The sequence below is a fragment of the Eulemur rufifrons genome, chromosome 24 (genome assembly GCF_041146395.1).
Source record: "Eulemur rufifrons isolate Redbay chromosome 24, OSU_ERuf_1, whole genome shotgun sequence".
Taxonomy (NCBI): Eukaryota; Metazoa; Chordata; class Mammalia; order Primates; family Lemuridae; genus Eulemur; species Eulemur rufifrons.
This window is the reverse complement of record NC_091006.1, coordinates 11078962-11091080: the sequence shown is the minus strand read 5'-3', so window position 1 is coordinate 11091080 and position 12119 is coordinate 11078962. Positions and strand designations below refer to the sequence as shown.

The window sequence follows — 12119 nt, the reverse complement described above, 5'->3', positions numbered from 1 at the left end:
CCCCCTCCTGGGCCACATCTGGTCAATGCCACAATTCCTCAGTGCCCCTTCAGTCCTTCTGGAATGCCTCTCTTGGCACCCCTGCCCCAAAAGGCTGCTGGGACCTGCACACAGAATCACAGGGCTGGTTGCATGCAACAGCAGAGGGCATGCTCTTCTGCCTGGGCCAGGGCCTCAGTTCCCTCCCCAGCAGGTCCCAGGACAGGGCTGGCAGCCACCCCAGCACCCAAAAGAAGATGACAAACAAAAGGGAACAAACCGAAACGGAGGAGAGCCACCCGGGCTAGAGGAGGGCAGAGGCTCCCCTAAGGGAACTGGGGAGGGATTCGTCTTATGAATGCATCAGGCCTTGAGAGATGTGGGTGCAAGAGGGGAGGGCGAAAGGAGGAGATGGGGGGCGTGGAGGGAGACTCAGGAAGGAGAAAGAGCAATCATGCAGCTTGGGACAAATCTTTTGTTGCTTTATCAGATTCTCAGTCAATCAATTGGTGTTTGCTAGAACCGGGGTACGCAAGGGAGTGTGGAAGAGAGAGTGCGCGCGCGAGAAGAGAGAGATCAAGAGAACGGGCATCACCAGCTGCCCAGGGGCCTTCACTTTGCAGTCATCATCTGTACAAACTCTGTGAAGTGAAACAGAGAGAGACGACATCAGGCGAGCAGGCCCAGCGGCCAGCAGCACTCTGACACAGGGGACCCGGGGGCTTGTTGCCGAAGCCGCGACTCTCTGCTTGCCCCCCAGACAGGCTGGCACAGGCTCACCTTCATAATTGACCTGGCCGTCTCCATCGATGTCAGCCTCTCTGATCATCTCATCCACCTCCTCGTCGGTCAGCTTCTCCCCCAGGTTCGTCATTACATGACGCAGCTCAGCGGCGCTGATATAGCCATTCCCATCCTGGGGGTGGGGACAAAGGCTTTCACAGGCACTCCTCCCGGTGGGAGAGAGGCAGCAAGAGGGGCCGTCATCACCCTCGCTTGGCAGCGAGCAGAGTGCAGGGGGCTGTGCGAGGTGGCAGAGGAGGGGAGCAGTGGGGCCAGCACGGGGAGTGGTGGCTCAGTGGCTCCAGTTCTAGTCTGTCTGCCCGAAGGCTGGCATCGATGTCAGAGCTGTCCCTGGAAAGGACGGCTTACCTTGTCAAAGACACGGAACGCCTCTCGGATCTCCTCCTCACTGTCTGTGTCCTTCATCTTTCTGGCCATCATGGTCAGGAACTCCGGGAAGTCAATGGTCCCGTTCCCTGGCAAGTGGGGAAAGGAGGGGGGAATGCTCTAGACCTGGGCCCTGGGAGATGACCCCAGAGCCCCAGCAGAGGAGACACTGGCTTATCCATCACCCCGAGGGAGGCTCCCTGTGGTCATCTGGGGTGACCAGGAGTAGGGCTGCCCACACTCTCCCTGGGGACTCACCATCTGCATCCACCTCATTTATCATGTCCTGCAGCTCTGCTTCAGTGGGGTTCTGTCCCAGGGATCTCATCACTGTCCCCAACTCCTTGGTGGTGATAGTCCCATCTCCATCCTTGTCGAAGAGGGAGAAGGCCTCCTTGAACTCTGGGGGAAGAAGGGGACTGAGTCAGGGGTCAAGAGGCCCATGGGAAAATCCTTCCCTCCGGATGCTGGACTCCTCCCTGGAGGAAGGCCAAGGGAGTCAGCCCCACCTAAAGAAACTGGGACAGACTTTAAGTCCTGCCTGACCCTCTCTCCGCAGCGCTCAGGGCAGAACCCTTCCTCCTTTCACTGAACATCTGCGCTGTGCCAGGCAAAGCTGTCCTTTCAGCTGTCCCAGCTCAGTGGAGACCATGGGGAAGATGGGCCGACAGCTGTCACTAGATAATTCTACATTTCTTTTTGGTCCCTGGCTTTGGCTTCTCCCTCAAATAAGGAAATGGACCAAAGTTACAGAGTGGATGAGAGCTAAGAGAATTCTTCATTTGAAGTACACTAGCCAAGGTCAACCGGCTGGGAAGGGAAGGGTGGGGGAGAAAAGGGAGGGGAGGCCGTGGAATGCCGCTGGCTGGGCTGAAGAGGAAACGTGGGCATCGAATCCCTTCTGACTGGGACTGCCAACCCTGTCCCCCGCTGTGGGTGCTACCCACTTCCAGAGGAGCTGAGCCACTGTGTGTGGTGAAGTATGGGGGTGGTCGGCAGAGCACGGCTGATGGACAGTGCGTGGGGTGGCTGGGGGGATGGGAGGCGAGGGGCCGGCTGCCAAGCCAGGAGGATGAGGAGCTAGTGGTGCTGAGTGGGAAGGCCACAGCTGGGGACGCATCAGGAGTGGGGAGATACTGTTTGCTGAGCGGGGAGGGAAGCACGTGGCTCCTGCCCTCCCACTGGACCCATTTTGGCACCTGGTGCTCCCCTGCCCCCAACCCTCAAAGAACAGATGCCTGGCAGCCTATTCCCAGAGGCTGTGGGCTGGGGTGAGGTGGTGGACACTTTGCTAATGGGGACAAGGTGAAAAGCAGAGTGTTTGTGTTACACAAGGGCAGAGAGTTGGGGTGTGGGTGGCAGGTGGGGTGGGATACACACAGCTGGGCAACTGTGACCCTGAACCTCCAGGCCCTGAGAAAATGTAAGAGTCTCCTTGGGGATGTTGGCACTTCCCTGTGCCGAGGCCTTCTTGTTCTTGGGGAGGGCAGGGCAGTGGGTCAGCTGGGCACTGTGAGCTCCCTGGACACTAAACAAGGCAGTCCTCTCCTTTCCTCAGCGGTCGCCAGAGCTGCCAGGGGCCAAAATTTTGAAGCTGCAGGTGTGACTCTGTGTGTTAGGGGGTGGGGGCAGAAATAAAAGAAGGGAAGTCCATTCCTGCCTCCTCCCAGTTCAGAAGCTGGGCATTCAGTACTTGTCACATAGCTGGTTGAACCTGAGAGTGAAGCTGGGGTTCGGGTGGTCGGTGGGGCCGGGAGCCCATTCTTGGCATCTTCCCCCTTATCTACTTTGTGCTGGCTGCAGCTAAGGAGATAAACCAAGAGCTGGTCCCTGCCTTCAGGCAGCTCAGTTTGGAGAAGAGGGGGACATGGGAACAATCACATAACAGTCTCTGTACCTGATCTTTCTGGGGGTTGACGGAGCTACAAAATGAATTACATGGGATCCAGGGATTTCTTTTCAGCTTGTTGAGAGATACGTGATTGTTTATTCATTTGTTTAGCCAGCAAAAATTTACAGAGCACCTACTATGTTCTAGGTACTGAGGATACAGCAGAGACCAACAAAATCAAGTCCCAAACGCACGAAACTCACACCTAGTGACAGGAAATGTAACAGGTAAACACATAAAAAAAAATTTCAGACAGTGAGAAAGGCTATGAAGGAAATAAGGAGTAGTGATATGCTGGACAGTAAAGGAAGGCTGTCTGCTTGAGAGGTGGGGTTATGGAAGGCTTCTCCAAGGTGACATGTGAGCTGCGACCTGAAGGGTGAGCAGGAGCTGCCCGTGCAGGGAGCTAGGAGGGAAGCACTGCCGGCAGGGGAAAGGCAAGTGCAGGCACGTGCAGAAGGAAGTGCAAAGCGCAGGCAAGTGCAGAGGTGGGCGTGACGAGCCATCTCCTGGGCGGCTCCTAAAGTGGGACAGGAGCTCTGCAGGCCCACAGGGAGGCAGAGGGTGCATCTTCTAAGCCTATCTGGCTTGAGCTGGGAGAGAGAGCTGGGGTCCTCTTGCAGCCACTGGTATCACAGCCCCTAGATGACCCAGGGCCAGAAGAGGAACACAGCCTTTGTCTTGCCATCTGGCAAAGACACAACTTGGGACCACAGGGCTTGGTGTCACTGAGGCACATGTGTTCATCCTTCAGCTGTTACTCCTGGGTGGATAAGGTTTGGCTGGGGATACAGAGCTTTCCTGAGGCAAGAAGATGAGGGGACGGTAAAACTCACCTGCGATCTGCTCCTCGGTCAGCTGGTCAGCCTGGAAAAGCAGGAAGGAGAAAGTTAGTCACCAGGCCAGTCGGCTACCACGGATGCACCTTCCTTACTCAGCCCGGCACACCCTGGTGAGGCCAGTTCCACAAAGCATTCCCTCTGGGCAAGGGACGTGCACACCAGAGTCAGGGTCTGCGGCAGAATCAGGGCCCGAGGATAAAGCAGGCTGGGACTGGGGTGGGTTGGACAACCAGGCCTACCGGATGCAGGGCCCGATTAAGCTGCCTAGACCCGTGGGCTTCTAATCCCGACCCAGTGTGCCGGAGCCACAGGGGTGGGGAAAAAATGCCGGCCCCAGCCCCAAACCAGCTGCACCGGCGTGGCACAGCACAGCCCGTGGCTTGCTGCCGCGAGCCTCAGAGGCTGCGTGAAGGGAGCAGTTGCCCTGGAGGCTTAATCAAGCAGCTCTAGAAGGCTCCAAACCGAAACAGGCCAGTCCTTGGGTAGGGCAGAGGAACGATGGCTGGGGCTATCTTTGCTAGTTTCTGTGTCACCTATTTGGAGGCACTAGGCCCAGGCAGAGTGGACCCAAGTGGCAAAAATTCTCCTGACTGGTAGCTCTGAGTTGCTGTGAGTGCCTGAAAGAACTCTGGTGAGGCTCGAGGCCGCCGCTTTACCCCCGTGAACACAGGGCACCATTCTGTTCTGTTTCTTTTGGGCAGGAGGGACAAATGTCAGGGAGAGGACTGCAGCATGCAGCAGCAGCGGTGGCAAAGGACTGAAGTCTGTTTGCGCTGCAGTTTTTAACCCCTTCCAGCCTGGCCACTCTGGGGACTGGCCAGTTGGTGGCAGGCAGCCCTTGCTGCATGCGGGGTTGGGGGGTGGGGAGAGGAAATGCAGGGACTGGCTTCTCCCGCACTGGTGTGCTGGGAAGCAGCCAGATAGAGAGATCCCACGGGGCAGGAGCTAGATAGGGGCCTGAATCCCAACGTTTAGCTTTAGGGAACCAAAAGACAAATTTTCCTTGGTTTCTGTGAATGCTGCCAAGAAGGTGCCACCATCCTCGGACCACTTGGGGTCCAGATGACTGTTCCCCTTCCTTTACTTCCTTTCACAATTAGGGGAAAGGGGCTCCAAGTCCATAGCAGGGTTCTAGTCCTGAGTTTGAGAGCCTCAGAAACTGATGCAAACTATTGTGCATATTTGCATTATTCTGCATAGAGGTTCTAGAAGCTAGGAACCAACCACTGCCTGCTTCCCCCACCCCCAACCCCGTCCCAAATATTAGGAACTGCTGATCTAAAAAAAATTTTTTTTTAAATCTAAGGGAAGAGGAACTTGAGGCCAAACCCCAAATAGACAGAATGGGGGGGGAAATCAAAGTGATGATGACAGAAGGGAGATGGCTGAGGGAGGGAGGAAAAGGAAGGTAGAGAAGGAAAAATGCCACACATGCATATTCTGGAAAAGTCCAGAGTCTAAAGGGGCAGTCAGGAGGCCAAACGAAGACTCTTCTGCATTACCTTCAAAAAAGACCGGGTTGTTGGGGTCCTAAACGCCAACCTGGCAGCCCCAGGCCCACAAGCCCCTTGCCCCATCTGCCCCCCTTGGTTCCTACAGGCAAAGAAGCCTGGGGCCATCGCCTCGGTCCTGACACCTGAGGAAGCCACTTGGGGAAAGTGAGAAGAGAGGATGGGCTTCTGGTTACCAAAGGCAGGCAATGCCGGGGGAGGGGAAAGAGGGGAAGAGGAAGAACAGAGGACAGGAGCAGCCTGGGGAGGAGGCCTGCCACTCCATCTGCTTTTCATTCTCTTCCCCTGGCCTAGAATGGAAAAGCGAGCCCAATCAGGGAATTCCCACCCCACCACGCTGCTCTGCAAGAAGCCCAGTTCTCCCCAACCTTTGGGCAGCGCGGTGAGGGGCTGGGGGCAAGGAGGCTGGGGCAGGTTGCAGAATGCCCCCGAGTGGCTCTGGAGGCTGGTGTTTGCCATTCCCCACCCAAAAAGCTGGAAGACGCAGATGAGGTACTGCCACATTTGGTTGTCACAGGGTTGCTGCAAATAGGCGTGGCTCTGCATAAAGGGCCTGTCAGACACTCTCGTTCCCATTTAGGAGACCCACTCCCCTGCTTGGTCACGGAAATGTCCCATCTCTGAGCTACAGATCTCAAAGCATGGTTGCTGCCCAGAAAACATCACCTGAGAAGTGATTAGTGATTGCTGGGACCCCTTCTCAGGGCTTCTTCCCTTCCCAGATTGTAAGCTTTCACCAAAAACTGTCTCCAAAATAACCCGGCTGGTCTCCTGCTTTCTTATCCCTCATCTTAGCCTCTAGCAAGGGGCTGGATGAGAAAAAAAAGCTTGGGGTGGGGGAGGGTAAGAGGGTATTATTTCTCTGCCTTGCCCCAGCCCCCAGCCAATGCCAGAGCGCAGTGTTAGATGAGATCAGAAACCAAGGCCAGGGCCCCTCACCCGGGCCAAGGAGGAGCCACAGAGCTCAGGCCAAAGTCCAAGGCCAGTTAACAGTGACTTGTCCCACCCATACCTTGCTGATTACAAATGAAGAGAGAAACTAGTTAGGGCAAAGCTGGGGCCCGATTCTGGAGGTGGGGGGAACTGCTGGCACCTGCTAGTGCTTCGGGGCCCCTCTAGCAAGCTTCTGCTGGGGGAAAGTGGGGTAGCGGCGAGAGGAGCCATCAGGTCTGTGTCAGCAAGTATGAGATCTGATACACAGCAGCGGCTGCCTGTTCTCCCCAGCCTTGCCAGGGAGGATGGCGGCGCTCGGTTCCCAGGCTGAGCCTGGGGGGGCTGTGGGTGTTGTGGGTGGCAGGGAATAGGAAAGAACTAGTCTGCTGGTTTTCTCTCAAAGCCCTAGCTGTGTGAATTGACAGAAGCACTCAGTGAGGGCCCTGAATGGGACAAGTGGCCCTCAGGCTGATGAAGCGGTCCCCCCAAAGGCCCTCTCTGATCAAGCTCTGCAGCCCCCACCCCGAGGGCAAGGGAATAGGCATCTGATTGTCACTGACGCCACACTGTACTGCACTGTCATTTGGCACAAGTGAGGAGATGCAGAATGGTGCATGGAGCTGGAGATCATGAGAAAACCAGCACCCATTTGGAAAAGGCAGCTCTCCCGGCCTGAAAGGGGCAGTTGAGGGGGTGAGGCTTGTAGGCTTAAAAGAGCTGGCTCATCTGATGCGCCCCAAACTTTGATCCCCCACCCCCATTTCATGCAGCTTCAGTGCGCAATAGGGGCCTGAACAACTCCGCCCACCTGCTCCCACTGCCCTGGTGCCCAACCCCATTATTCCTGGGAAGGGGGACTGTCTAACCATTCCCTCTGGCCTCTGCAGTCCACTCCCAATCCAGACTGAGCAGTCTTTGTCCTCGCCTTTCCCTGGAGACTGCCAGAGAGCTCCCCACATCCACCTCCAAACCCAGGCCCACCTTGGCTGCCATTCATTTTTCTCCTTCAACCTCACCTCCCACCACCCAAACCAAAGTCCTTTCCCATCCCTCACCTTGAAACCCATTTTCTCCTGGACCCAAACACAACACTCCTCCCCAACCTTCCCCCCCACCCATCAAAAAATTCTGTCTTCCTAGTCAAGTATTAACCCATTAGTAACCTCAGAACCTTTTCCAGCTGCCCCTCAAATTAATCACAAGGCCCCCTGTTCCCCCACTACTGACAAGCGCCAGTCTTGCTAACCCCCTTTTAGCCACCTCCACGACCCCAATCCTTCTCAGTCCTGAGAGGTTAGAAGGCTTCTAGAGCATCTTCGCTGCTGCCACCCACCCCCTAAGCCTGCACCTCACCCTCCTCCTCCTCTGCAATGCTGGTCTTTGTAGACCAGCCCCCAAAGGGTCTAATCTGCAGAAGTCACTGCCCATCCCTGACCCTCTCCTCTGCCCCCAGGCCCAGCTACCCACCGCCACCCTTGCAGGGGCAGCCCAGCCTCCTCCGTTCCCCGTTTCCCACATCCTCTCAGGACCCAAAGCCTCCATCAGGGCCCAAACAGTTCCCCTCCCCGGCCCATTTTTCTTATTTCATCCCTCTAGGGTTCAAACACTCCAATTCTGAGACCAAACTCCCCATCCTGGGTAAAAAAAAAAATCCTTTTCTGGGGTCCAAAAGTCTCTTTTGGGAATCCAGACGCTTCCATCCCGGGTTCAAATGGCCCCTTTGGGGGCTCGGCTAGCCATTTGGGAATATAAACACCCCATTCGGTGCTAAAGTCGCTTTCAGAAGCCTTTCGGGCTCCAGACGCTCCGCTCTGGGATCAAACGCCCCTGGCAGAGGTGCACGGAGGGTCCCGAGGCTCCCGCTGGGGCCCGGACGCCCCCACTCCGGGTCCGCTCGCCCTCTTAGGGGTCCTGCCCCGCCATGCCCCCCTCAGAGCCCCCACGTCAGCCCCCTCAACCTCACTCACCATGGCGAGGCCGGGGTGTCCGGAGCACGGGGATCAAGGTTTCTCCGGCGGCGGCAGCAGCTGCAGCAGCTCGAGCTCCGCCGCGCGTCCGCGCCTCCACACTCACTGCCCGCAGCGCGCGCCGCCGCCGCCGCCCGCCCCAACCGTCCCTCAACGGCCGCCGCGCGCGCCCCGCCTCGCCCGGCCCGCGCGCCGCCGCACTGCGGCTCTCACGGATCCCTCCGCGCCCCGCTCCGCAGCCACGGGCCCGCGGATCTCTTGTCCCCACCCCGCACAGGACCGGGATTTGCCGCCGGGCGCGCGCCCGAGCGCGCTTTCTCGCCGTAGGACTACTTTCTGTTGCCGCGCGCCCCGCCCCCTGTGCCCACTCCACTTTCCTCCCCGGCGGAGGGGCACCACTCGGCGGCGCGTGACGCGTCATTCTGTGAGCCGCGCCACTATTGGGCCCGGCCCGCGGCAGAAATGAGAGCGCGGCGCCGATTGGTCCGGCCTTCCCTGCAATGCGTCAAACTGGGGCGAGCCACTGCGAGGTGATGGTGGGGAAGCCTCAAATGTGTGTCTGCGTGGAGCTCTGAGGCTTAAGAAGGCGAAGGGAGAAATGTGTGGCTATAAAGAAGGAAATACATTGTCTTGGTGGCCGGGGAGTGGTAAAAGACCTGGGGAAAGAGGCAGAAGGACTTTCTCGGCTCTCCCTTTTAACAGATGGAAGATGGTTCGATCCAAAATGCTGGGGTCTAGAAGCCCCGCCCCCAACTGGGCCCTTGGAGATGGCGGGGTCTTCAAGGTTCTGCCCGATGCTTAAAGTTCCACCCTCCCGGAGTATGTGTCTGCGTCTTAAGACGCGTTCTACCAGTGTGCGGGACCCCCTATACCCGCTTCACTCTTGATCTACTAAGGGTCTATGAAATTGGGGCCCATTCAGGACAGCTTCTGGGAACACAGTGTTAATTCAGTCATTCATTCAATAAGCATTATTTGAGCGCCTTCTGTATGCAAGGATTTGTGCTTGCCTGGGGAGGCCGTACTTCCCAACCACTCTTGTCATCTCCTAGACGACTTGACTTTCATTCCTTATTCCAGGGTTCCAGGCATAGTAGGACGAAGAATTGATGGGAAGTTTAGATGAGACTCTTTACTGGAGCTCAGATGACACCCTCCTTATTTGGAATAGGAGCTGACGTTCTTTATGTGTCCTCCTCCCCACCTCGGTGATTGGCTGAGGGATGGACAAATGAGTCAAGCTGGGCCAATCATTATGTGCCACTTTGAAACAGAAAGTAGGCTGAACCAATGAAAGCCGTTCCTTGGGTTTTTGGATTTGGAGCTTGATGGCAAGAAGCCTTTTCCTTTTCGGTGGTGCGGCTGTGAAGGAATAGTGCCTTCGTATAGGTTCTGTCTGTGGCCGTTTCCTCACCCTGACCCCTATATAGCTTAGGGAAGAAAGTATCTAGAGACGGTGAGAATAAAACTGACACAGGGGAGAGGTAAAGAGATGGATCAAGAGAGAGTCTTGTTGGCATTCATTTCCCTGGTTCCAGTACTCTTGAGGCCAGCTGCACAACACCATGCAAAAAGTTTTATTAAATAAGCCATTAAAATTTCCTTTTTATCTCAAGTTAGTTTAAGCAAAATGAAGTCAGGTTCGTGCTCTCTATCTTCTCTTTCTCTCTCTCTCCCCCCCTCAATTTCTACCAGGCAGATCTTAACTTCTGCATTATTTATGCCTGTGAAATAATAAAAATAATACTATTAACACTTTTGAACACTTATTGTGTGTCAGACACTATTCCAAACACTTTACCTGCATTAATTCATTTAATTCTCACAACCTCCATATGGGCCCATTGCCTTCATTTTCCACCAAGTGAAACTGTTTTATTGTCTTTGGAATTAGATGAGACCAGAGAGGTTAGAAGGCTTGATCAAGCACAAAGAAGTGAAGTAGTTCACCCATGGTCATACAGTAGGAACTAGAGTCAGGATCTGACCCCAAGCAATTTGACTGCAGACCCTTAAACCCTCTTAAACACGCATTACACTACCAGTCTCTAGAAGATATGATGATGGCTGCTAGTGGCAGAGATTGTATTTGTCTGCCCTTATCCATTCTCCCCATTTTCTAGAGTAATAGAATTTTAGCTGGGCACATTGCCACCCAGAATAAAAACTACATTTCCCAGTCTTCCTTGCAGTGGTCATCTGACTGAATTCTGGCCAAAAGACTATTAGCCAAAATGATACATGTAACTTCTGAGTCCCATGATGGGAGGGAATGCTCTTTCCTGTTGGTGGAGCAGCCATCTTGGGCATGACATAAGAGACCAGTGGTGAGTATGGCACGTGGGACCTTGATGCTTTCTTGAAGCAGAGATAACCCTTCCATCCCTAGTGTCCAGCTTTTATTTGAAAGAGAAATAAATGTCTAAATTGCTTAAGCCACTGTTATTTTGAGTCTCTTTGTTATAGGAGCCAAGCATAGTTGCCGACCATCCCCATACTCCCCCTTTTGGTAACTTCCTTTGCTTTGGTGGAAGCTGATTCTTGTGCCTACTTCAGTGAGGAGCCTTGTGGCTCAGGCATAAGCCAATCAGCATAGCCCTACTTCCTTGCCTGTGATTGGTTCAGAGTTAGCCATGTGATCCAATTTATTTTACATGTGTGGCACAATTTGCATTCAAAAAATGTCACAGATCTTAAATATTCAGTTCAATGAGTTTTGACAATTGCATACACTCGTGTAGCCACCACCCAAGACAATACTATTGCTACAGAATATTTCCATCACCCCAGAATTTAGCTCCCCTATACCCTTCACAGTCAATTCCTTCCTTCCTCAAGCAACCACTATTCTGACTTCTGTCACTATAGATTAGTTTGCCTGTTCTAGAATTTTATAGAAATGGAATCATATTTATTTAATTTTTTTCTTAGACACAGGGATCTCACTCTGTTGGTCAGGCTGGTCTTGAACTCCTGGACTCAAGTGATCATCCTGCCTCAGCCTTCTGAGTAGCTAGGATTATGGGCATGAGCCACTGTGCCCAGAACATGTATTCTTTTGTGCTCAGCCTCTTTTGCTCAATGTAATGTTTCTGAACAAAAATTGCACAAGATATACTAACAAAACTTTTGTTATTTATCTGAAATTCAAATCAACTGAGCACCCTATATTCTTATTTGTTAAATCTGGTAACCGTAGTTTCAAAACCCCTTCTTTCCAGGATTGGAAAATTATGTCAGTGACCTTCCAGGGAACTTCCTGGGCTTCCAGGGTTCCAATCTGTCCTATGTAACAGTCACTCAAGAGTCTCAGTGTTAGCTTCAAATCTTTTTTTTTTTAATTTCTTTTCTTTCTTTTTACCTCTAGACAAAGCAGGAAGCTTCAAATCTTCTGAACTTTAGGAATGACCAATAAACTAAGGCTCAACTCCATTATAATCAGGGAAATGTAAATTAAAATCCCAATAACATACCAGTTTATATTCACCAGCTGCACAAACGCTAAGTCCAACAATATTCATTATTTGTTGCTTTACCCACACCACATTCTGATGATCTCATTATTTTTTTGACTTCACCTCACACCCCTGCACTTGCTCTGTTCAGCCACATAGGCCTTTTTGCTGTTCCTTGAACACTTCTGGCTGGCTCCTGCCTCAAGACCTTTATATTATTTCCTCTTCTTCAAATGTTCTCCCCACAGTATCCACATGGTTTATCCCCTCTGTAGCATCAAGTCTTGGTTCAGATGACATATTCTCAGTTATGACCTACCATGACCACCTTATTTAAAACTGCAACCCAGGAGGACTACTGGTTACATAAT

General features: G+C 53.5%; 1 protein-coding gene across 1 annotated transcript; it reads right to left on the bottom strand.

Moving 5' to 3' along the window:
* Window positions 1–444: 444 nt before the first annotated feature.
* On the bottom strand, window positions 445–8418 carry CALM3 (calmodulin 3). Its single transcript, XM_069458553.1, has 6 exons — window positions 8294–8418; window positions 3877–3907; window positions 1408–1551; window positions 1132–1238; window positions 760–895; window positions 445–620 (listed from the first exon to the last, which is right to left on the bottom strand). The coding sequence occupies exons 1-6, from the start codon at window positions 8294–8296 to the stop codon at window positions 592–594; spliced, it is 450 nt and encodes a 149-aa protein (XP_069314654.1). The 5' UTR covers window positions 8297–8418; the 3' UTR covers window positions 445–591.
* Window positions 8419–12119: the final 3701 nt, after the last annotated feature.

Bases quoted from the DNA above. Each gene is read 5' to 3' on its own strand.
- CALM3 (XM_069458553.1), bottom strand. The intron at 1,239-1,407 runs GTGAGTCCCCAG...CCCACTTGCCAG, and splicing joins AAATGAGGTGGATGCAGATG to GGAACGGGACCATTGACTTC. The intron at 621-759 runs GTGAGCCTGTGC...TTCACTTCACAG, and splicing joins CGGCCAGGTCAATTATGAAG to AGTTTGTACAGATGATGACT.